Source organism: Tachyglossus aculeatus, chromosome 16 (genome assembly GCF_015852505.1).
Source record: "Tachyglossus aculeatus isolate mTacAcu1 chromosome 16, mTacAcu1.pri, whole genome shotgun sequence".
Taxonomy (NCBI): Eukaryota; Metazoa; Chordata; class Mammalia; order Monotremata; family Tachyglossidae; genus Tachyglossus; species Tachyglossus aculeatus.
The window spans coordinates 45,153,101-45,177,332 of record NC_052081.1 but is presented as its reverse complement, the minus strand read 5'-3'; the positions used below and the strand labels follow the sequence as shown (position 1 = coordinate 45,177,332).

Sequence of the window (24,232 nt, the reverse complement as noted above, 5' to 3'; positions counted from 1 at the left end):
ATAAATACGACTAAGAGTCAGAAGGACCTGGGCTCTAATTCCAGATCCGCTACTGGTCTGCTGTGTGACCTTGGGCAAGTCACTTAACTTCTCTGTGCCTCAGTTCCCTCATCTGTAAAACGGGGATTAATACCATGAGCCCCATTGATTACGTTTCTTTAAAAACGCCTCAGAACTCTGGCCTCGGTCTCATGTCCCTTTGGATTTTTCAAAAGGAATCCCAGGCATTTTACCACTTTTTAGTCTGTATCTACCCCGCGCTTAGTACAGTGCCCGGCACATAATAAGTACTTAAACTCCATAAAAAAAGCAAAAAAACCCCCAACCAGGGTCTCGTGGCTCTTCTTACCCTCATGTCCTCCTGCTGCTGCTTGAGTTGCTCGTGATCGATAGCCGGAGGAGGCAGTTGGGCGATGAGAGTCTGCGTTTCCTGGATCCAGGGGTCGAGCTCTTCATGGGTCTCCCAGAACTGGTTGACCAGGACCTGAGCCCGCTCCAGCCGGGCATAGCGCTCCGAGTTCAGCTGGCTGACCGCCTCGTACTGTTGCACCAGTGATTCCGTTTTCTCCTGCAGCCGAGGGAGGGAGGGATCGGACAATCAGATACTCGCCCCGGGCCGTGGAGCCGCAGCTGGCAACGGCGAGACTCAAACGGCCGAAACGTGGAGTCTCGAGCTCGGCCTCTCCTCGGTCCTGGAATCCACTTCTCCATTTGGATACTCTAGACTGTAAGCTTGTTAAAGGCAGGGATCGCGTCTGCCAATTCTGTGGTACTGCATTCTCCCAAGCACTCAGTACAGTGCTCTGCACACAGTCAGCACTCAATACATTCCACCGATTGATTGATGGACAGCGGCTCAGTGGAAAGAGCCTGGGCTTTGGATTCAAATCCCTGCTCCGCCAATTGTCAGCTGTGTGACTTTGGGAAAGTCACTTCACTTCTCTGGGCCTCAGTTACCTCATCTGTAAAATGGGGATTAAGACTGTGAGCCCCCAGTGAGACAACCTGATCACCTTGTAACCTCCCCAGCACTTAGAACAGTGCTTTGCACATAGTAAGCGCTTAATAAATGTCATTATTATTATTATTATTATTATTATGCATTTACTGGGTGCAGAGCTCTGATTTAAGGACTGGCACAGAGTACGCTCGTTGCGGGGCAGGGAATGTGTCTGTTATATTGTTGCATTGTATTCTCCCAAGCACTTAGTACAGTGCTCTGCATGCCGTAACAGCTCAATAAATACGACCAAGTACACAGGTGGGGGTTAGACATGGACCTTGTCCCTCGAGGGGCTCACAGCCTACTCAATCAGCTCCCTCCCTCTTGTTCATCCACTCTCTTCACTCACCACACCCCAGCTCACACTCTTCATTCCTCTTACGCTAACCTGCTCACTGTGCCTTGTTCTCCCCTCCCGCTGCTGTCTTCTTGCCCACATCCTGCTCCCTGCCCGGAACTCTCTCCCTCTTCATTTATGACAAATTACAGTTCTCTCCATGCTCAAATCCTTCTGAAATCTGTGATTTCTCCCTCACAGGTCTTCTTTGAATAATTTCTCATCTTCCCACAAAGCACACTTCAGGACTTAAGTACTCAACAATCCCCTGTAACACATATATATTTATCTCATATACACCTAGTTGTAAATTTAGCATCTCTCGCTCCCCAACCAGGCTGCAAGCTCCCTGAGAGCAGGGATCATGTATACCAACTCTTCCATATAATAACATAAATTATAATATTCTGCACATAGTAAGTACTCACATATCATTGATGAATAAAATACTATTTCAAAAAAGATCCTTCTGTGGGCTGGACGGCAGGAAGGAGAGCAAGACTAGGGCCAAGGTGACTTTCACTTCCCGCTGGCAGATGCAAACCAGGGGGATTTCAAATCCCCTCTCAGAGATGGGTAGCTATATGATATCACACCCATCACTCAATCATGCAAGTCCCTTATATGATCTCATGCAGACTACATGAGACTCTCCCCACCAAAAGATAACTCTATCGTACTCTCCCAGGTACTGAGTACAGTGCTCAGCACAAAATGCTCAAAACTTCCTGTTGAATGACTAAAAAATATGTGCTAGGAAGACCCCTGGAACTTTTCCTGAGCAGGAATCTCAGGGGAGAGAGAGAATGAGAGAGAGTGAATGTGTCTACCAACTGTTATATTATGCTCTCCCAAGCACTTAGTTCAGCACACAGTAAGTACACAGTAAACACTCAATTAATCTGATTGATTGATTGAGAGCAGTCAGGTCATTTTGCTATCTGTGCACCCCTTAAGCATCTTGATTTTCACCCCAGCCCCACAATACTTACGTAAACATTCTTCTCTACTATTTCCCTGATCTTTAATCTACTTTGATGCCTGTCTCCCCTTGTATATTGAAAGCTCCTTGAGGACAGGGGTGACGCCTACTAACCGTGTTGTACTGAACTTTCCCAAGCACTTAGTACAGGGCTCTGCATGCAGTAAGCACTCAATAAATACCACTGATTGATTGATTGACTGGGAGCACTTCTAGTGAAAGAGTTATTTGGAAGGAAGTTCAATTAACTGATTTAAAAAAGAAACTTTGATGTTCTCCATGTGACTTCTGCCCCTCTTTTACAGAGAAACAAGACCTGACTAAACCTGTTCTGATTAATTTAATTTCTTGCTCAGAGATTAATGTTGTACGGCAAAACAAGTTTCTTTTTAATGGTATTTGTTATGCACTTACTATGTGCCAGGGACACTATACTAAGCACTGGGGTAGATACAAAATAATCAGATTGGACACAGTCCATGTCCCATGTGGGGCTCACTTTCATAAACCCCATTCTACAGAGGAGGAAACTGAGGTCCAGAGAAGTGAAGTGACTTCACACAGCAGAAAACTGGTGGCTCTGAGATTAGAACTCGGGTCCTCTGACTCTCAAGCCTGTCCTTTTTCCCCTGGACCACGCTGCTTCTCAAGTTGATCTGGTTATGTCACTGGAGAAGTACAAGAAAGCTCACCCAGAAGCAGAGCAGAGAAGCAGTGTGGCCTAGTGGGCCTGGGAATCAGAGGATCTGGCTTCTAATCCCGGCTCTGTCACTCACCTGCTGTGTGACCTGAGGCAAGTCACTTCACTTCTCTGGGCCTCAGTTTCCTCCTCTGTAAAACCGGGGTTCAATACCTTTCTTCTTCCCCCTTAGACTGGGAACCCCATCTGGGTCAAGGACTGTACCCACCTTAAGCATCTTGTACCTATCCCACTGCTTAGTAGAGTGCCTGGCAAGTAGGAAGTCCTTGACAAATACTGTACTCATCATTATTATTATTATTACCATTATTACCACGTCCCGGAGGATGCCTACTCTGAGACCTGCCAGCCCATGCTCCGGGCTCTCCCGGGAAGGCAGTGGACTCCAGAGCAGAGACCCACCTGTAACATCGCTTTCTGTTCCTCCCCACACGTCCCGAAGATTTCGTCTCGTTGGCTGAAAAGCTCGTCCATGGAATCTTTGTGGCGGATGATGTCGATAGAGAAAGCCTACAGAAAGAAGCGTTCAGTTCAGAGTTTGGCCGGGATGACAGAGGCATCTCCTGCTGCCCAAATCCTCCACTTACCACCTACCACACTCCTCTCCTTTCTGAACCCTCCCAGGCAGGAACATCCCCCACAACTCCCCACCCCAAATGCCTTCAGGAGTGGGCGAAGAGGGTACGCTACACTTCAGAGAAGCAGCGTGGCTTAGTGGTTAGAGCCCGGGCCTGGGCGTCAGAAGGACCTGAGTTCTAATCCAAGCTCTGCCACATGTCTCCTGTGTGACCTAGGGTAAGTTATTTAACTTCTCTGGGCCTCAGTTACCTCATCTATAAAGTGGAGATTAAGACTGTGTGTTCCATGTGGGACTGGGATGATGTCCAATCTGATTAATTTGTATCTACCCCAGTGCTTAGAACAGTGCTTGGCACAAAATAAGCGCTTAACAAGTACCATAATTATTATTATTCTAAGTAAATCAGATCCTCCAGTCCTGGGCTAGAAGCCCAGGTTGCCCTCTGTCCATGAGACGCCACGGCCTCATGGTAAGAGGCGGAGCTGGGAGTCAAGAGATTGGGGTTCTAGTCTTGCTCTGCCGCTGACCAGCTGTGTGACCTTGGGCAAGTCACTTAACCTGTCTGGGCCTTGGTTTCCTCATCTGTAAGATGAGGCTAAGATGCAATGCTCTCCCTCCCTCGTAGTCTGTGAACCCCCCACATTCGGCAGGTGTTGAAGATACGATCGGATGATCCACCCACCCCAGCTCTTAGCACGGTGTTTGGCCCAGAGTAAGCACTTATTAAGCACTTAGTAAGAGATTATTAGCATTAACTCAGTTGTGTGCAGTTTGGGGAGAGGGGACTAAATATTAACTTTGCTTGAAGTCACATTTATTTTTAAAGGAGAAGTCATTGATTTTTGCATAACTGCCCTGATATTTCACTTGCAGCGAAGAGGAGGTATTCCAAGAAGCAGCTTGGCTCAGTGGAAAAGAGCACGGGCTTTGGATTCAAAGGTCATGGGTTCAAATCCCAGCTCTGCCCACTGTCAGCTGTGTGACTTTGGGCAAGTCACTTTACCTCTCTGGGCCCCAGTTCCCTCATCTGTAAAATGGGGATGAAGACTGTGAGCCCCGCATGGGACAACCTGATCACCTTGTAACCTCCCCTGCGCTTAGAACAGTGCTTTGCACATAGTAAGCGCTTAATAAATGCCATTATTATTATTATTATTATTAAAGCCCGCCATCAATTCTCCCCAGCGCTCCGGCCAGTGGATTCACACCACACCAGCCTGCCCACCAATAAGCTCCCAGGCCACAGGTCGGCTCCCCTACTGCTGTGAGCTGTGACAGGGCGGGGCAGGGAGGGCTGGGGCGCCTGGGCCCGGAGCCCGAGGGCATTCGCGGCCCGCACGTACCTTCTGGACCTGCAGCTGGGCCGTGGTCTGGTCCTGTTCCAAGCGGATTGGGCCGAGAGCCGCCAGTTTCCGCTTAGTCTCTGCCACCCAGGCTAACTCGGCATCGGCAGCTTGCTCGTACTAGTTGGGACGCCACAGGGTTGGGGTGGGGGGAAAGAAAAGAAGGCTGCGTTAGCCGGGGCCAGATTTGCCACACCCTGCGGGCTTGCCCTCCGGGCCCGCGAGACCCCCAAGGGTGCGCGATCCTGCAACCAACAAGCCAATCAATCAATCAATCAATCAATCGTATTTATTGAGCGCTTACTGTGTGCACAGCACTGTACTAAGCGCTTGGGAAGTCCAAGTTGGCAACATATAGAGACAGTCCCTACCCAACAGTGGGCTCACAGTCTAGAAGGGGGAGACAGAGAACAAAACCAAACATATTAACAAAATAAAATAAATAGAATATATATGTACAAGTGAAATAAATAGAGTAATAAATCTGTACAAACATATATACATATATACAGGTGCTGTGGGGAAGGGAAGGAGGTAAGACGGGGGCATGGAGAGGGGGGCGAGGGGGAGAGGAAGGAGGGGGCTCAGTCTGGAAAGGCCTGGACTCAGAGGACTCAGAGTGAGGGGGATGTGGACTCCTCTCCACTAGACCGCAAGCTAGAGAAGCAGTGTGGCCTAATGGATAGAGCCCAGGCCTGGAAGTCAGAGGCCCTGGGTTCTAATTCCAGCTCTGCCACTTGTCTGCTGTGTGACCTTGCGCAAGTCACTTAACTTCTCTGTGCCTCAGTCACCTCATCTGTAAAATGGGGATTAAGACTGGGAGACCTATGGGGGATGGGGACTGTGTCCAATCCGATTACCTTGTATCTACCCCAGTGCTTAGAACAGTGCCTGGCACACAGCAAGTGCTTAACAAATACCATTATTATTATTATTATTAAGTTCCTTTTGGGCGGAACATGTCTACCAACTCATATTGTATCCTCCCCAAGCATTTAGTACATGAGAAGTAGCGTGGTTATGAGAAGCAGCGTGGCTCAGTGGAAAGAGCCCGGGCTTTGGAGTCAGAAGTCATGGGTTCAAATCACGGCTCTGCCAATTGTCAGCTGTGTGACTTCGGGCAAATCACTTAACTTCTCTGGGCCTCAGTTCCCTCATCTGTAAAATGGGGATGAAGACTGTGAGCCCCCCATGGGATGACCTGATCACCTTGTAACCTCCCCAGTGCTTAGAACAGTGCTTTGCACATAGTAAGCGCTTAATAAATGCCATTATTATTACAGTGTCAGCTGTGTGACTTTGGGCAAGTCACTTAACTTCTCTGGGCCTCAGTTACCTCATCTGTAAAATGGGGATTAAGACTGTGAGACCCCCGTGGGACAACCTGATAACCTTGTAGCCTCCTCAGCGCTTAGAACAGTGCTTTGCACATAGTAAGCGCTTAATAAATGCCATTATTATTATTATTATTATTATCTGTACACAGTAAGCACTCAATAAATACCACTGGTGGATTAACAGTCCTCTATACAGTAAGCTTATTGTGGGCAGGTAATGGGTCTGTTTATTGTTGTACTGTACTCTCCCAAGAGCTCGGTACGGTGCTCTGCATACAGTAAGCGCTCAATAAATATGATTTAATGAACTGAGTGAATGAATGAATAAACAGGGCAGGGCCAACCCAGCCCCTAACTGATATATTTCTATTTATGCCTGTCTCCCCCTCCAGACTGTGGGCAGGGAATGTATGCATTTATTGTTACACTGTCCCCTCCCAAGCACTTAGTACAGTGCTCTGCACACAGTAAGCGCCTAATAAACACTACTGATGAACGAATGAAGGAATGACAATTCTTAAGCTGCTACGGTAACCTCCTTCCAGGGTCCCGGTAGCTGCAGAGACAGTACCAGGGGACTCCACGCTCTTTAACAACCTCTGTCCTCAGTTCGCCTTAGAAGACTTCGGAAGCCACCAAAACCCCAGAGACAGCACATGCTTCTTAGTTGCCCACCCGCCTTTTTGGGCCCAAAATGCCTACATTTCATCTCTCAAACCCCCAGCAGATAGAAACCTGCCACCCCAGCCCCAGCTCCACTGAACGTTCCCCGTCCACAGTGAGCTTAGCGTCTAGAGAGAGTGCTCAATAAATATCATTGATTGATTCCTTCTTGAGGAGAGGCAGTCCACACGTCCTGGGGCCGGGGTGGGGGTTTGCGTGTGTCACCATTCCTGTCCGCTTCCAGTCTCCTCAAAGACTCTGAAGACAGGTGGGAGGAAACATGTCTACCAATTCTACTGCCCTCTCCCAAGCGCTTAGTCCAGTGCTCTGCGCTCAGTAAACGATGACTAAATACCAACGATAAACAGGGGAGGCTCAGAGCTGGAATTCCTGTGATAAAAAAAAAAAACGTTTCGCCTCTGCCTGAGGTTGAAAATGGAGGCTTGCATTTCCCGAAGAGGTTAAGAGCAGAAGGTGAAAGAGCAGACAGGTTGGACCACTCAGAGAAATTACGCCGGCTTCCCCAGTGATCCATAACCTTGAAGGTTCCAGGCTGAGGACCATTGTGTGTTTTCACAATACATTGCCTCCGTCCTCTCACAAAGTGCAGCATGGCTCTGGGAATGCTGATTAACTATCTCTCCTGGTGATTCAGCATGGCGTAATGGATAGAGCACGCGCCTGAGAGTCAAAAGGTGGTGGGTTCTAATCCCAGCTCTGCCACTTGTCTGCTGTGTGACCTTGGGCAAGTTGCTTCACTTCTCTGAGCCTCAGTTCCATCTGGAAAATGGGGCTTGAAACTGTGTCCAGCTCGCTTTGCTTGTATTGACCCCAGAGCTTAGTAAAGTGCATGGCATGTAGTGAGTGCTTAACAAATACCATTATTTTCTTTTCTACTCTAGTTAGTAGTAGAGAAGAAGAAGAAGCAGCAGCGTGGCTCAGTGGAAAGAGCACGGGCTTTGGAGTCAGAGGTGATGGGTTCAAATCCCGGCTCTGCCAATTGTCAGCTGTGTGACTTTGGGCAAGTCACTTCACTTTTCTGGGCCTCAGTCCCCTATCTGTAAAATGGAGATTAAGACTGTGAGCCCCCTGTGGGACAACCTGATCACCTTGTAACCTCTCCAGTGCTTAGAACAGTGCTTTGCACACAGTAAGCACTTAATAAATGCCATTATTATTAGTATGAGAATCTCCTGGGCAGTAATCATAGAGGGGTGTGTGAGGGCTCACCTGTGTCAGACCTGCAAGGGAAGAGAGCTCATCTGCTTCTCTCTGACCCTGCGTCTCACCAAAGAGTAATAATAATAATGATAATAATAATGGCATTTATTAAACGCTTACTACGTGCAAAGCACTGTTCTAAGCACTGGGGAGGTTACAAGGTGATCAGGTTGTCCCACAGGAGCTCACAGTCTTAATCCCCAGTTTACAGACGAGGTAACTGAGGCCCAGAGAAGTGAAGTGACTTGCCCAAAGTCACAAAGCTGACAATTGGCGGAGTTGGGATTTGAACCCATGACCTCTGACTCCAAAGCCCGGGCTCTTTCCACTGAGCCATGCTGCTTCTCAGCTGGTAGCCCGTCCTGTCCAGCTTGGTCCAGCTCCCTCCCAGGGATGACGGCCGCCAGAGCTTCGGATCCCCTGGGCCGCGCTTACGTTGGTCTGAGGGTGAGCGGTGACGCTCCCGCGGCCCTGGCCCACCCCCGCCACCCCAAGACGGGAGTCCGGCACCAATCTTACCTGCTGGGACCGCTGGATGGCCGCGTCGATTTCATCCACCCTCTGGCCAATGGTGTCGCTGACCGCTTTGTACTGCTCGTTGGCCTCTGAGACCAGCTTATCCAGGCCCTCCCGGGCTCGCCACGGCACCAGCTCAAGGAGGGCTCGGCTCACCTCGTTCACCGTGTCCAATACCAGCCGGTGCTCCATTACTTCCTTCTTCAGCTCCTGGTGGAGGGCGGGAAGGGAGGGAGGCAGAGACAGAGAGACAGACCGAGAGACAGAGACAGAGAGAGAATGTGTTTCCAGGTCAGAAAGTGCTAAATAAAACCAAATTAACACTTCCACGGGGGAGGTGGGGGTGTTTTCTCTGTTCCAGATCCTGGCAGCGTTCTAACCTCTTTCCTCCTGTAAGAATAGCAGTGACTTACCAACCTCATTTTTTTTTTTGGCAGTCAGGTTTCAATTGAAACCTGGCCAGAGGATCCAGGCACTAGAGAGAGAGGTCCAAGGAGGGATGCGGCTGGCTGGGAGGAGAGGGGGAGCTCCGTGACAGGGTTCCCAAACCCCCAGGACAACCCACAAAGCCTTGTCCATGGGGAGGGACCCCGACAATCTGGCGATATGTACAATTGGAAAAGTGAATGGGAGGAGCAGGCCACATGGAAGCATTGGGGGAGCCATGATTGGGGAGGGGGGTGAAGAGGCTCCTGTCCGCCCATGTGAACCCCAGAAAGCCAGGGTCCCCCAAGATGCCAGTCTGCGGGGTGGGGTGCTGGCTCCCATCTCTCCGCTCCGATGTGAGTGATGTCACTGATATCGCACAGTATAATAATGATGGCATTTGTTAAGCACTTACTTTCTAAGCGCTGGGGGAGATACAAAGTAATCAAGTTGTCTCACGTGGAGCTCAGTATCATGGAAACATACTTTAGCTCAATCCTACCCACATCTTTCCCTCTACTTCACTCTTGCCACAAAGGGTTCCATGTTACTGCACCTCTGACTCATCTCCCGTGAGACAAGAAGCCCTTGGATGGGAGAGACCAGCTTATTTTCCAGTTCCTAGATGCGGGCCTCTTGCCCCACAAGTGCTCTTGTTCCCTATTTTTTTAACGTACCCAACAAGCGCCCTGGGAATTTGGCATTTCACCTTCTCCTTACCAAGGCTCTGTCACAAGACAAGATTCGCCTCCCCAAAGTCCAAAGGGTTCCTCAGGACGCTCTTTACTACATGCTATTTAAGTGCTTATGTTTTAAGCACTGTTCTAAGCACTAGGGTAGGTACAAGTTAATCAGGTTGGACACAGTCCCTGTCCAACAAGGGGCTCACAATCTTAACAGGCTAGAGAACAGGTTCTGAATCCCCATTTTACAGCTGAGGAAACTGGGGCCCAGAGAGAGTAAAGTGACTTGTCCAAGGTCACAGACCAAGCAATTGGCGGAGCTGGGATTAGAACCCAAGCCCTCTGATTTCCAGCCCCTGGTTTTTTCCACTAGGCCAAACTACTTGCCTTAATCTTCTAAAAATCTCCCTATGCCTCACACACGACTGCACCCAGCCTCTTGACCCCGGCAGGTGGAAGAGGGGCTGAGATTAACTCCAATCGGCCCAAGGTCCTCCCACCCCCTTAGGGAGCGGCAAAACCAGGACTAGAACCGGCAACTCCCGCCCTCAAACGCAGTCCATCGGGATGGATTCTCCCATCCAGACGGCGTTTGGCACGGGGTCCCAGGCTGGAGCGGAGAGGTGCCTCACCTTCTGCCGCTGCTGGAACTGCGGTATCTGCTCCCCCGTGGGTGACCGTCCCCCGCTGGCCGCCAGCTCGTCCGCCACCGTGTTCATCCAGCCAGTCAGCTCCTCGTGGGTGGCCTGGAACTTGGTGGCCAGCTGCCGGGCCTGCTCTAAAGTCCGGAGAGCCTTGGAGCTGGTAGCCGTGATGTCTGCGTAGCGGGTCTTGATGCCGTCCAGCTTCTCCTGGATGAGCAGCACCTCTTCCCCTGGGAGAGGATGGTGAGTCTGTCAGTGCTCCGGTTTGAGGGGGCGGGAGGGGTGTAGTTTGGAGAAATGCACACCCGAGCAGCCGAGCCCTCCAAGGAAGGACCACAATCTCCTCAGCCCCTTCCTGCTCGTCAAGAGCCGACCCCAGCCTCTCCTTTGGCTGCTGCCCCCTTTCCACGGTCGGGGAGAGTCCATCCCTCTCCGGAAGGAAGTCAGCCCCCTTTCCGAGGTCCGCGAGGTCAGAGTGGAATGGCACGGGAGGGCGGGATGCCAAAGTGACTCTGGGAATGATTGGGGTCAAGACTCCCACCCGGGGCAAGAATGAGTATCCACCATCAACATCCACAACCAGATATGTGGGAGACAACAGAGCCTCACAGTATCCCTAGAGGTTTCACAGGAAGTCGGGCCACGGGGTCAACAGGCCCCGTCTCCTCTGGTGCCGGGGTGGGGGAAAATGGCTCTCGCCGGATGTGGGGCGGCTGCCGGGCGATTTCTTTTCCACCCGTGGAGGTGAGAGGTTTTGCTCGCCCGAGATACCTGTGGTTTGTTTCAGAAGAGCTTGTCCATTCTTAATGGCCTGGTCTACATTCTTCTTCCGATTCACAATCTCCTCATTTAAAGCCTGAAAACAATTAAGGAGAACTCATGTCACCTTTCTGCAAAGGGCTCGGCTCAGGAGGGAGACGAATGTGGGTGAGGAGAAACCGGCCCATGGGAAAAGAGTTCCCACCCTAGGTAAAGTCCACCTAAACCAGCATCAAGTTGGCCAAGAATAGATTTTTGGGTGCCTTGGGCTAAAAGTCCAAAAAAGGCCATTCCCTCAGGGTTGGGTGACTAGAATGGAAACTCCTTGTGGGCAGGGAATGTGATTTTGTGCTTCTGTGGCACTAATAATGCTAACTGTGGTATTTGTATAGTCCTACTATGTGCCAGCATTCCGCTAAGCACCAGGGTAGATGTGATACAATCAGATCAGACAGAGTCCCTGTCCTACAGGGGCTCAGAGTCAAAGTGGGAGGGAGAACAAGTTAATCAGGCTGGACACAGTCCCTGTCTGCCCAACAAGGGGATCACAATCAATAGGCTGGAGAACAGGTATTAAATCCCCATTTTACAGCTGAGGAAACTGAGGCCCAGAGAAAGTAAAGTGACTTGTCCAAGGTCACAAAACAAGCAATTGGCAGAGCTGGGATTAGAACCCAAGTCCTCTGATTAAAACCCAAGCCCAGGGGGCTCAGAGTCAAAGTGGGAAGGAGAACAGGTATCAAATCCCCATTTTATGGATTGGGAAACTGAGGCCCAGAGAGACTTGCCCAACCTCACACAGCAGGTGAGTGGTGGAGTCGGGATTAGAACCCAGGTGTTCTGGCTCCCAGGTCCGTGGTCTTTCCACTAGTCCACACGGCCTCCCAAGCACTTAGTAAGGTGCACTGCAGTCAGTAGGCACTCAGCGGTATTTATTGAGTACTTACTGTGTGCAGAGCACTGTACTAAACACTTGGGAGAGTACAAACCAACAGAGTTGGTAGACACATTCTTTGCCCACGAGCTGTTTACAGTCTAGAGGGGGGCATGCCAACACTTTGCCTGCTGCTATCCACAGCTGGCCTGGGAGACAGAAGGACCTGGGTTCTAATCCCGGCACTGCCCCATGCCTGCTGTGTGACCTTGGGCAAGTCACTTAACTTCTCTTGGACTCAGTTTCCTCATCTGTAAAATGGGGATTAAGACAGGGAACCCCATGTGGGACAGAGACTGTGTCCAACCTGGTTAACTTGTATCTAACCCAGCACTTAGAACAGTGCTTGACAGATAGTAAGTGCTTAACAAACACCATCCTGATTATTATTAAGCACCATTACTATCATTGTTATTATCATTATTATTATTGTATACATGTATATATGTTTGCACATATTTATTACTCTATTTATTTTACTTGTACGTATTTATTCTATTTATTTTATTTGGTTTATATGTTTTGTTGTCTGTCTCCCCCTTCTAGACTGTGAAGCCCGCTGTTGGATAGGGACCGTCTCTATATGTTGCAAACTTGGACTTCCCAAGTGCTTAGTACAGTGCTCTGCACACAGTAAGCGCTCAATAAATACGATTGAATGAATGAAAAGGATCCGGATCCAGCAGAAAGCCGATCTTCCCAGCTCCCCGGAGCCCAGACGGGCTCAGACCAAGGTGACCCGAACAAAATCACCACCACCCGCACTGGCGCCCGCCCAATTCCACCTGGTCTTCCGAACTTGAGTGGGGTGGACTGGCCGGCCGATCTCAATCTGACTCAACTCGGACCGTCCCCCCAGAGCGAGTCGGTCCGACCGCTGGACCCATGGCAGACGAAGCTCGGCCTCGCTCTCGGAAACCCAGAGGGCCGCGCCCACCCGCCGACCCCCTCGGCGCCCAGGAGAGGCCGGCCGGACCGGACCGCTCCCCGCCCCGGAGAGAGGAGAGACCCGAACGGGAGGAATACCAGCTGGTCGGCGTGCTGCTTCTGCAGGACGTCCCGCTTGTAATCCTTAACCGACACCGAGCCCAGCTTGTCCTCAACCTCGGCCAGCCAGTTGAGTACCGCCACCTCTCCGTCCCCAAACAGCCGGGCGTCACAGAGCGCCTGCCCGAGGAGAGCCGCCCTGCGGCCGCACCGCTCTCGGACCTCCCGATAGCGGGCCTGCAGCGCGTCCAGCTGCTCGGCCAGGGCTTCCCTCTCGGCCGGACCGGTCAGGGAGGAGAGCGAGCGGCCGACACCGACCGCCAGCTGCACCCCTGCGGACCGGCTCTCTACTTCTTCCTCTAAGGCCTGGAAGTCCAGTCGGTGGGGAAGGGGAGTGGGGGACGAAAGAAGACGGACAACAGAAATGAAAACGAATGAGAGCAAAAGGCAAAAATGAAAATGTGCATGAATAATGAATAACTTAAATAACGATACGGTAAAAAAAATAAAATAAAACAAATCACCGCCCACAAGAGGGCATAAATCAAAGCCAACATTTAAGAACGATGAGATAACCTTTCGCTCTCTCCCTTCTCTTTCGTTCCAAGTACGCAAGAACTTTTCTGTCATCTGAGGGGCAGGAAAGCCCCTGGGACCAACATTTCACCAACTGGAGCCTCTAAATCATCCGGCAGCATCCAGCCCTGCGGGCGTCTCTTGTTCCTAAGATTTCTGACGCTGGCTGAAAAACCTCCTTACCTTGTGGCGCACGATCTGTTGCTGGATTTTGGCCGTCTGGGTGCCGACGGGCTCCGAGTTGGCGAGTTTCTTCTCAGTGACGGACAGGAAGTCAGAAATGGGTTCGGTCGTCTCGTGGAATTCTTTGGCCAGGACCAGGATTTCTTCCAGTTGTCTCTGCCTGCACCCAGATGGAGAAACCCGCTGAGTCAGGGCTCCGGCAACCTCGCTGATGGCCCCAGATTCTATCGTTCGAAGGAACGCAGACGCAGGCCGGCAAGATAGCTCGGGATGCCAACGCGGCCATTTGGATCGCGTGAGCCAGGCGTGCCAGGCCCGATTAGACCTTTCCATGCCCGGATTATCTTTGTCCAGAAACGCTCTGGGCATATCACTCCCCTCCTCAAAAATCTCCAGTGGCTACCAATCATTCTGCGCATCAGGCAGAAACTCCTCACCCTGGGCTTCAAGGCTGTCCATCACCTCGCCCCCTCCTACCTCCCCTCCCTTCTCTCCTTCTACAGCCCAGTCCGCACCCTCCGCTCCTCCACCGCTGATCTCCTCACCGTACCTCACTCTCGCCTGTCCCGCCATCGACCCCCGGCCCACGTCATCCCCCGGGCCTGGAATGCCCTCCCTCTGCCCCTCCGCCAAGCTAGCTCTCTTCCTCCCTTCAAGGCCCTGCTGAGAGCTCACCTCCTCCAGGAGGCCTTCCCAGACTGAGCCCCTTCCTTCCTCTCCCCCTCGTCCCCCTCTCCATCCCATCTTACCTCCTTCCCTTCCCCATAGCACCTGTATATATGTATATATGTTTGTACATATTTTTTACTCTATTTATTTATTTTATTTGTACATATCTATTCTATTTATTTTATTTTGTTAGTATGTTTGGTTTTGTTCTCTGTCTCCCCCTTTTAGACTGTGAGCCCACTGTTGGGTAGGGACTGTCTCTATATGTTGCCAATTTGTACTTCCCAAGCACTTAGTACAGTGCTCTGCACATAGTAAGCGCTCAATAAATACGATTGATGATGATGATGATGCAAAAATAATAAAAACAGTAACTACGGTATTTGTTAAGTGGTTACTATGTGCCAGACACTGTATTATGCGCTGGTGTGGAAACGAACAAATCGGGTTGGATGGGCGCGGTCCCTGTCCCACGTGCAGCTCACAGTCTCAACCCTCATTTTACAGATGAGGTAACTGAGGCCCAGAGAAGTTAAGTGACTTGCCCAAAGTCAAACAGCTGACAATTGGCAGAGCCAGGATTTGAACCCATGACTTCTGGCTCCAAAGACCGGGCTCTTTCCACTTCGCTATGCTGCTTCTCTCTCAGGCAGCCCTCATGCACACATACGTGGTCCGATCTCAGGAAAGGCCTGAGTCAACTCGGATACAAGAACACAAGAACTGTTGCTCTCTCGGGTTTGCGACAGTGCTGTTCTTGCAAACAAAACACAGCTCACCTGCCCCTTAAATTGGATTCACTCGGGAGAGAGAAAGAAACCAGAGGGAGAACAAAACCGATCAAGAAGTTTGGACGAAACAAAACTTGATGACAATTGCTTCTGTTAAGCAGTTCCTATGTGCCAGACACTATACTAAGCGCTGGAACAGACACAAGATAATCATGTCGAACACAGTCCCTGTCCCACATGGGGCTTCCAGTCTAGGCAGGAGGGAGAACGGGTAGTGATGTAAGCTCCTTGTGGGCAGGGGATGTGTTTACCAACTGTTTTGTACTGCATGCTCCTAAGCGTTCTGCACATAGTTAACGTCCAATAAATACCACGGATTGATTGATGGCAGATGGATGAAAACCCTTTATATCACATTCAAGAGAATCCCAATTCATTGAAAAGCAGCATGGCCTATTGGAAAGAGCACAGGCCTGCGAGTCCAAGGACCTGGGTTCTAATTCCGGCTCCACCACTTGTCAGCTGTGTGACCTTGGGCAAATCACTTAACCTCTCTGTGCCTCGGGTTCCTCATCTGTAAAATGTGGATTAAGACTGTGAGCCCCATGTGGAACACGGATTGTCCAACCTGATTATCTTGTATCTACCCCAGAGCTTAGTACAGTGCCTGGCACATAGTAAGCGCTTAAATACCATTAAAAAAAATTTTGGAAATGGCCAGATATGGCTGTGCAAAAAGACTTAACTGAACCTCTCCAGGGCTGCTCCTCCTAAGCGAGAGAGGGGGCAGGAGACATTTCTGTCAGGAGTGCAATTTGCCACCCAAGGTTTTTTTAAAAGAGAAGAAAGGCACCTAAGCATCCGCAACACCCGGTTATTCACCCTGGAGAGGTGCGAGGCTGGAGATGGTGTGAATCGCAGGGTCAAACCTTTTCCGACTCTTCCTCAGAGTCTGAAGAGAAGCAGCATGGCCCGATGGGAAGATCCCGGGCCCGGGAGTCAGAGGACCCTGAGTTCAAATCCCGGCTCTCACCCGCTGGGTGACTTTGGGAAGTCACCTGACCTCTTGGGGCCTCTGTTTTCTCCTATGTATAATGGGGATTCAATACCTGTTCTCCCTCCCTCTTAGGCTGTGAGTCCCATGTGGGACAGGGACTACGTTTGACCCGATTATCTTGCATCTACCTCAGCGCTTAGTTTACAGTGCTTGCCACATGGTAAGCGCTTAACAAATACTTCAATTATCATTACAAAGTGAACTGCCTATGCAATACCTGAGCCGCCCCACCCAACTGCCCCCCTCTATAGCTCCACGGGGCGAGGGTCCGGCTACCCTGTAGGCTTGGGCTTTGCTACCTCTACGGACTGTTAGCTCTTGCCACTGTCAACAAAAACATATTGGCACCATCCTGGATAAGGGTTCCTCCCTCCCGCAAAAGCTCCAGGGTTTCCAAAAAAAAAAAAATCACCTCAACTGAAAGCTCATTGTGGGCAGGGATTATGTCCGTGTATTGTTATTTCGTACCCTCTCAAGCGCTTAGTACATTGCTTTGCACACAGTAAACGCTCAATAAATACGATTGAATGAATCCCCCACCTTACCTCCTTCCCCTCCCCCGGCACCTGGATATATGTATATATGTTTGTACGTATTTATTACTCTATTTTGTTTGTACATATTTATTCTATTTATTTTGTTAATATGTTTTGTTTTGTTGTCTGTCTCCCCCTTCTAGACTGTGAGCCCACTGTTGGGTAGGGACCGTCTCTATATTTTGTCAACTTGTACTTCCCAAGCGCTTAGTACAGTGCTCTGCACACAGTAGGCGCTCAATAAATACGACTGAATGAATGAATGAATGAACTAAAACACCTCAGATTTTTCCTTTTATTCATTCTTTCACCTCCCCGCCCCCATCTTTATTTCCTACTTGACTTTCCTTGACCCTCTAGACCGTAAGCTTGTTGTGGGCGGGGAATGTGTCTCCCAACTCTGTTATATCACACTTTCCCAATAATAATAATGATTATTAATTATGGTATTTGTTAAATGCTTACTGTGTGCGAGGCACTGTACTAAGTGCTGGGGTAGAAACAACCAAATCAAGTTGGACACAGTCACTGTCCCATGTGGGGCTCACAGTCTCAATCCCCATTTTCCAGATGAGGTAACTGAGGCACAGAGAAGTAAAGTGACTTGCCCAAGGTCACACGGCGGATACATAGTGGAGCGGCATTCTCCGTGACCGTCTGACTCCGTAGGCCCATGCTGTATCCACTACACCATGCTGCTTTTCTAGCGCTTAATACAGGGCTCCACACCCGGTAAGCGCTCAATAAATCTGACTGATGGATTGATTTGGTTCTCCTAGTTAGCCAGATCCTAACCGCAATCTCCTCCAGACGCTCCCCACCCCGGGCAGCTGTGTGCAAGTCCCAAATCCTGCCACCTGCCACTTGGACCCATCCTCCTAGATCCCAGGAGCTTCCTTTAGTTTACCTCTCTTAGCGTCTTGCCCGCGGGTACCCAAGAGGCAGAGGAGCCCCCTCCAATCTCCCCCAGACCCCGCACCCTTCTCTCCCTCCATCCTCCGCAGGAGAAGCCGGTCCACAGTGCGAGCACAAAGCCTCTGCTGTTGACTCTATGGGCCCGCTCTGTTTCTTCTCTGCCGGGAGGAGGGGGCACCGTGCTGGCTTTATTTGCCAAGCTCTGGAGGGTTTGCCAAGCGGGGAGGGAGGTATTTGCTGAGCAGAAAAAAGGCAGGCCAACAAGCAGACCCGTCTTCCTGTGTCTTCGTGTGGGCAGAAACCCTATCCCCAACACAGGGAGGGAAGTTTCACAAAATACCAACCGCATTCTAGAATTTTCTCGTAAAGATGAAGTACTGAAGCATTTGAGAGCACCTGTGATTTGCCCAAGGTTACACAGCAGACAAGTGGTGCAGCTGGGATGAGAACTCGGGTCCTTAATAGTAATATTGTTAATATTATTACTTACAACAACAACAACAATAATAATGGTATTTGTTAAGCACTATGTGTCAGACACTGTTCTAAGCACTGGTGTGGATACAAGATCATCAGGTTGGACACAGTCCATGTTCCACCTGGGGCTCACAGTCTTAATCCCCATTTTACAGATGAGGTAACTGAGGCAAAGAGAAGTTAAGTGACTTGCCCAGGGTCACGCAACAGACAAACGGCAGGGCCGGGATTAGAACCCAGGTCCTTCTGACTCCCAAGTCTGTGTTTCTAGGATCACTAGACCATGTTGCTACTCTGAGAGTTCATCAAAAACATGAAACGTGTCAGAGGTGGAGTCCACCTCTCCGAAGCCAACCTTTACCTGTGGCAGGGCTGGGGCCCACCTTCTCAGCATTTGCCCTTCAAGTTTTTACATAAAAAAGTCAAGCCCAAAGTCCAAATAATCTCATCACTACATCACTTCACCCCCATTTAAAAAAACAAAACACTTTAAAGAAAATAAGCCCGAAGTAACCACTAGTAGCACTTCACCATTTCTGAATAGCCCCGTGGGCGTACAGTGGAGCGAAAAAATGTCAACGGATTTCAGCTTTTTGTTTCAAAAGAGTTAGTCATAAATAAAAAGGGCAAAAGACTCCCGACGACAACAACAACAACAATAAAACCCCAAGCTATTTCAAAAATTCTGAAAAAAAACTGATCTTGTCCAAATTCCTTTTGATTTGCCCTGCGTGTTAGAGAACATGGCTCAGGGCACCGATTCCAAGCGTGAACATATTGTGAGCCCCTGAGGAGCAGGGATCCATTCCTGCGCAGGTGTTCTTTCCCAGTGGCCAGTACAGTGCTCGGCACCTAGTTAATGCTTAATGAATACTATTATTGCTATTACTACTAGATGGTTCAGGTCTGGCCAGGCAACTGGAGGGCGGCGAGTCTTGATTAGGACCGCGCTGCCAACAAGGACCACCGTCTCCCTGTTGCTCCCGTGCTTCTTCTAGGTGGCGGCCGCCACGCCGGGTCGATGCCCTCGGAGCAGATTTGGGACCCGTTTAATACTGGGGGGAACTGAGTTGGATTACCTGGCCGCGGCCTTGTGGAGCAGTCCGGCCCACCTCCCCTCAAGGCTCTCCAGCTGGCCGACGATCTTCTCCTGGTCGACCGGCTCGGCCGCCTGGGCGATCCGCCCCCCTTCAGCCTGAATCATCTCAACAGTGGCCTTCCGGTCATCCAAGAGCCTCTGAAGCAGCTGTTTCCGGAACATGGGGACAAAGAGGTAGGACGTATGACGGCCCTGAGCCCGTAGAGATACCACACATACATCTATTTATTTTATTTTGTTAATATGTTTTGTTGTCTGTCTCCCCCTTCTAGACTGTGAACCCGCTGCTGGGTAGAGACCGCCTCTATATGTTGCCAATTTGTACTTCCCAAGCGCTTAGTACAGTGCTCTGCACACAGTAAGCACTCGATAAATATGATTGATGATGATGATGATAAATACGACTGAATGAAATGAATACACAGAGACACACACCTGTTCTGCATATGTATAGATGTGTGTGTGAAGATGACTATATGCTAACATAACTGCCTTTGTTTTTAAAAGATGGAGCTACATGTGGTAACATCCTTTCCCTGGACAGCAAGTCTCATACGGGGCAGGGGATGTGTCTGACCTGATAATCTTGTCTCTGCCCCAGCTAGTATTTGGCACATAGAAAACGCCTACCAAAATTTTTATTATTATTAACATTGCTACCATTTATATATATATCAATATATATAAACAACAAATTTATATATGTATTATGGTACTCATTAAGTGCTTGGCATATAGTTAGCACTGGGGTAGATACAAAATAATCAGGTCGGACACAGTCCCTGTCCTACATAGGGCTCACGGTATAAGTAGGAGGGAGTAATTAATCCCCATTAATTAATGAATTAATTAATTAAGGAGAGAGATTTAATCCCCATTTTACAGATAGGCACAGAGAAGTTAAATGAATGGTTGAAGGTCATACAGCAGATTTATGGCAGAGTCAGGATTAGAACTCAGATTTTTTGACTCCCAGGCCTGGGGTCTTTTCACAGAGCCATGCTGCTTTCCATCATTATTGTAATTATTATTATTATTATTATAATCCAAATGCCAAGAGAAGCAGTGGGCCCTTGTGGAAAGAGCATGGGCCCAGAAGTCAGAGAACCTGGCTTCCCCACTTTACCTGCTGTGTGACTTGACCTTGGATAAGTCACTTAACTTCTCTGTGCCTGATTTCCCTATTTGCCAAAGGCCGGCTCAATACCGATCCTCCCTCCTATTTAGAATGTGAGCCCCTTGGGGAAAGGGACGGCATCAACCTAATTAATTCTATCTACCCCGGCGCTTAGGACAGTGTTTGACACACAATAAGTGCTCAATAAATACCACAAAAAAGAGAGAGAGAGAGAGAGAAAGGCTTACAGGAACTGGCCACCTGGTGAGCCAGGTTTGAGCCTGGCAAGGCGGGCAATGTTTAGGGAGGCTTTTCTAGCTCTGCCACCTTTGGGGTGAGCCTTGCATCTCAGAAACTCAGTGCACTGCTGAGTGCTACAGCTGCCTTGGCAGCGATTGAGCGACCCACGATAATGGAAATTGGGGCAGCAGTGTACTAAGCGCTGGGGTAGATACAATACAATCAGATCAGACAAAGATCCTGTCCCACCAGGGTCTCCCAGTCTAAAGGGAAGGGAGTAGGATTCAATCCCTATTTTACAGATGAGGGAACTGAGGCACAGAACAGTGAAGTGACCAGCCCAAGATCCCACAACAGGTAAGTGGCAGAGCTGGGAGCAGAACCCAGGACCCCTGACTTCCAGTCTCGTGCTGGTTCAAGGCCATACTGCTTCTCTAAAATGCAGAGCTCCCTCCGCACTCCCTCCCCACTTCCAGAGGACTTTTGATTAAAGGTAGGGCAACACACACCAATCCCTCACCTGAAGCCTACTAACTCTTCCATCGCATCCATAAAAGAAAGTTTCCTTCAGCCTAAACTCGAAAGGAGCTGTAAACCTGGCCTCTTTTCCAGAGAACGCTAGACCCCAAGAAAACAATAAACCTTTTCCACTTTCCCTTCAGTCATCTGCTCCTCACTCCAAGTACTGTTTTTGCTGAGGCAGCAGAGGTAATTGCGTTAACTGAATATTTTCTACAGTTATTAGCCTATAGAAAAATGCTCTTTAACTAAATAATAGTAATAAAATAATCTAGGCAGCCCTTTCATTAATTAATTCACTTAAGGTATTAGTTCAGAGCTTACCCCGTGCCAGGCACTGTACTAAGTGCTGGGGTAGCTACAAGCTAATCAGGTTGGATGCAGTCCCTTGGTTCCACACGGGGCTCACAATCTTAATTTCCAATTTTTAGATAAGGGAACTGAGGCACAGAAAAGTTAAATAACAATAATAATAATGATGGTATTTATTAAGTGCTTACTATGTGCAAAGCACTGTTCTAAGCACTGGGGAGGTTACAAGGTGATGAGGTTGTCCCGTGTCCCCCGGGGGGGCTCACAGTTTCAATCCCCATTTTACAGATCAGGTAACTGAGGCACAGAGAAGTTAAGTGACTTGCCCAGAGTCACACAGCTGACAATTGGTGGAGCCGGGGTTTGAACCCATGACCTCTGACTCCCAAGCCCGTGCTCTTTCCACTGAGCCACGCTGCTGACTTGCCCGGAGTCACACAGCAGCGAAGTGGAAAAGCCGGGACGAGAACCCAGGTTCTCCCGACTTCCAGCCCCGTATTCTACGTAATAGGCCCATTGCCTTCCTAAAGCCTGGGAGAGTCCTGCTGGCGCTATACTGACAGGCACTTGTCATTTTCCATAATGCTCTGGATAAAATCCTGAGGTGCGGAGTATGAGTAATGACTGACAGAGAGAGAGAGAGAGAGAGAGAGAAACAGAGAGAGAGAGAGAGAAAAGGAACTCTACAGTACAAAGAAGTGGATGAAGTCATTCCAGCTGCCGAATGCCAGACGTAATGAGCAAGCCGATGAAAATATCACCATGAAATCACAGCTCCCATTTCCCCTTTCAACCCTGTTCGAAATGAATTACGATTCTGCTGCGAAACTCTCCAGCGGCATTCCCCACCAAACCTTCCGCCACCGTGTAGTCTCCCGCTCCCCGGCACCGTTCCGGTTCGCTGTCCCGACATCCTCCCTTACCTTCTGTTCTTGGATCTGCGCTTTCACCACTTTATACTCGGCAGATGGAGGCTTCTGATTAGCTATGAGATCCTCTGTGTCGGCCAACCAGCTGAGCAAGGGCTCCAGAGCATCCTGAAACTTCCCACAATGTAACAGGGCCTCCTGTAGCTGGGCAATCCTCTGTGCGACCTGCATCGTATAGACGACGGTGGGCAATTAGAGCTTAAGATTCAGGTTTCGGATTATCAGAGAGTCGGCTGGGTCACTGCCTTTATTGGGATCTGGGGGTTTCGCACTTTGGTTTTTGGTTGACTTGAGGAATGCAGATTGTCTTCACTCCTTTAAGGTCAGGGTTTAGGCTGCTCGGTCTCCGGCCCGGCCCAGTCTGGATACTCTGGTTTGCTCCCAACGACAGCGGGCCCTGACACTCACCTTTTTATTCAGGGTGTTCCACCGGGCGTTGATCTCCTCCATGTCGTGCTCCAGGCCTTGAACATCACAGTTCTTCCCTGCGCTCTGGATGAGCCCCTGGCCAAGTCCGTTGACCTGCTGCAGTTTCAGCTGAAGGGGATCCACCTGCTCCTTCTGAAACATCTGGGCAACAGGAGAGAAACAGCTGGATGAAGGGAAGGCTGTCCCAACTGAAAGGGGCTCTTGGATAGGGGGAGGGGAGCCAGAGGGGGGCCAGGAGGGGAGGGGAGCCAGATTTTCCCTTCCCTGAAATCTTCAGTTATAGGGAAGGCTCCCTTCTCTAGGAAACAGCATGGACTAGTGGAGGGAAGCCGGGTCCGGGAGTCAGAGGACCTGGCTTCTGATCCCGGCTCTGCCACTTAAGAATAATCATAATTATTATTATAATAATTATAATGGCATTTGTTAAGCGCTTACTATGTGCAAAGCACTGTTCTAAGCGCTGGGGAGGATACAAGGTGATCAGATTGTCCCACGTGGGGCTCACAGTCTTCACCCCCATTTTACAGATGAGGTACCTGAGGCAAGAGAAGTGACTTGCCCAAAGTCACAAAGCTGACAATTGGTGGAGCCAGAATTTGAACCCAAGCCCACGCTCTTTCCATTGAGCCACACTGCTTCACTTGTCTGCTGGGTGTGACCTTGGACAAGTCACTTCACTTCCCTATGCCTGTTTCCTCATCTGCAAAATGGGGATTCGATGCCTATTCTGCCATCTGGACTATGAACCTCATGTGGGACGGGGACTATGTCCGATGACCAATTTATATTTATCCCTGCGCTTAGAACAGGGCTTGGCACTTACTAAGCACTTAACAAATACCATGATTAAATTAAGCGTTCTGAACCATGCTGTTGCTTCTTCTCCAGCAAGGGTGTCTATCGTTCAAGTGTCAAGAATGTGCTCGTCGCTAGGCAAAATGGAGAACACTGAGAAACAACGTGGCCTAGTGGAGAGAGCCACTTCTGGGATTCAGAAGGACCTAGGTTCTAATCCCAGTTCCATCACTTGTATGTTGTGTGACCTTTGGCAAGTCACTTCACTTCTCTGGGCCTCAGTTCCCTCATCTGCAAAATGGGGATTCACTACCTGTGTTCCCTCCTACTTAGCAGCAGCTAAGCAGCGTGGCTCAGTGGCAAGAGCAGGGGCTTTGGAGTCAGAGGTCATGGGTTCAAATCCCGGCTCTGCCAATTGTCAGCTGTGTGACTTTGGGCAAGTCGTTTCACTTCTCTGGGCCTCAGTTTTCTCATCTGTAAAATGGGATGAAGACTGTGAGCCCCCCGTGGGACAATCTGACCACCTTGTAACC

At 49.7% G+C, this 24,232-nt stretch overlaps 1 protein-coding gene across 3 annotated transcripts in view; it reads right to left on the bottom strand.

The window, feature by feature from the left end:
• Positions 1–24,232, bottom strand: part of MACF1 (microtubule actin crosslinking factor 1) — a 337,049-nt gene that overhangs the window by 34,402 nt on the left and 278,415 nt on the right. For all 3 annotated transcript variants that reach the window (XM_038758002.1, XM_038758001.1, XM_038758003.1), the window contains 11 exons: positions 22,884–23,045; positions 22,470–22,640; positions 19,339–19,505; positions 13,875–14,034; positions 13,155–13,481; positions 11,207–11,291; positions 10,424–10,665; positions 8,686–8,892; positions 4,946–5,065; positions 3,425–3,532; positions 350–568 (listed from right to left, as the gene is read on the bottom strand). In XM_038758002.1, coding sequence (XP_038613930.1) covers positions 350–568; positions 3,425–3,532; positions 4,946–5,065; positions 8,686–8,892; positions 10,424–10,665; positions 11,207–11,291; positions 13,155–13,481; positions 13,875–14,034; positions 19,339–19,505; positions 22,470–22,640; positions 22,884–23,045 — 1,968 coding nt within the window. The remainder of the gene's footprint in view (positions 1–349; positions 569–3,424; positions 3,533–4,945; positions 5,066–8,685; positions 8,893–10,423; positions 10,666–11,206; positions 11,292–13,154; positions 13,482–13,874; positions 14,035–19,338; positions 19,506–22,469; positions 22,641–22,883; positions 23,046–24,232) is intronic.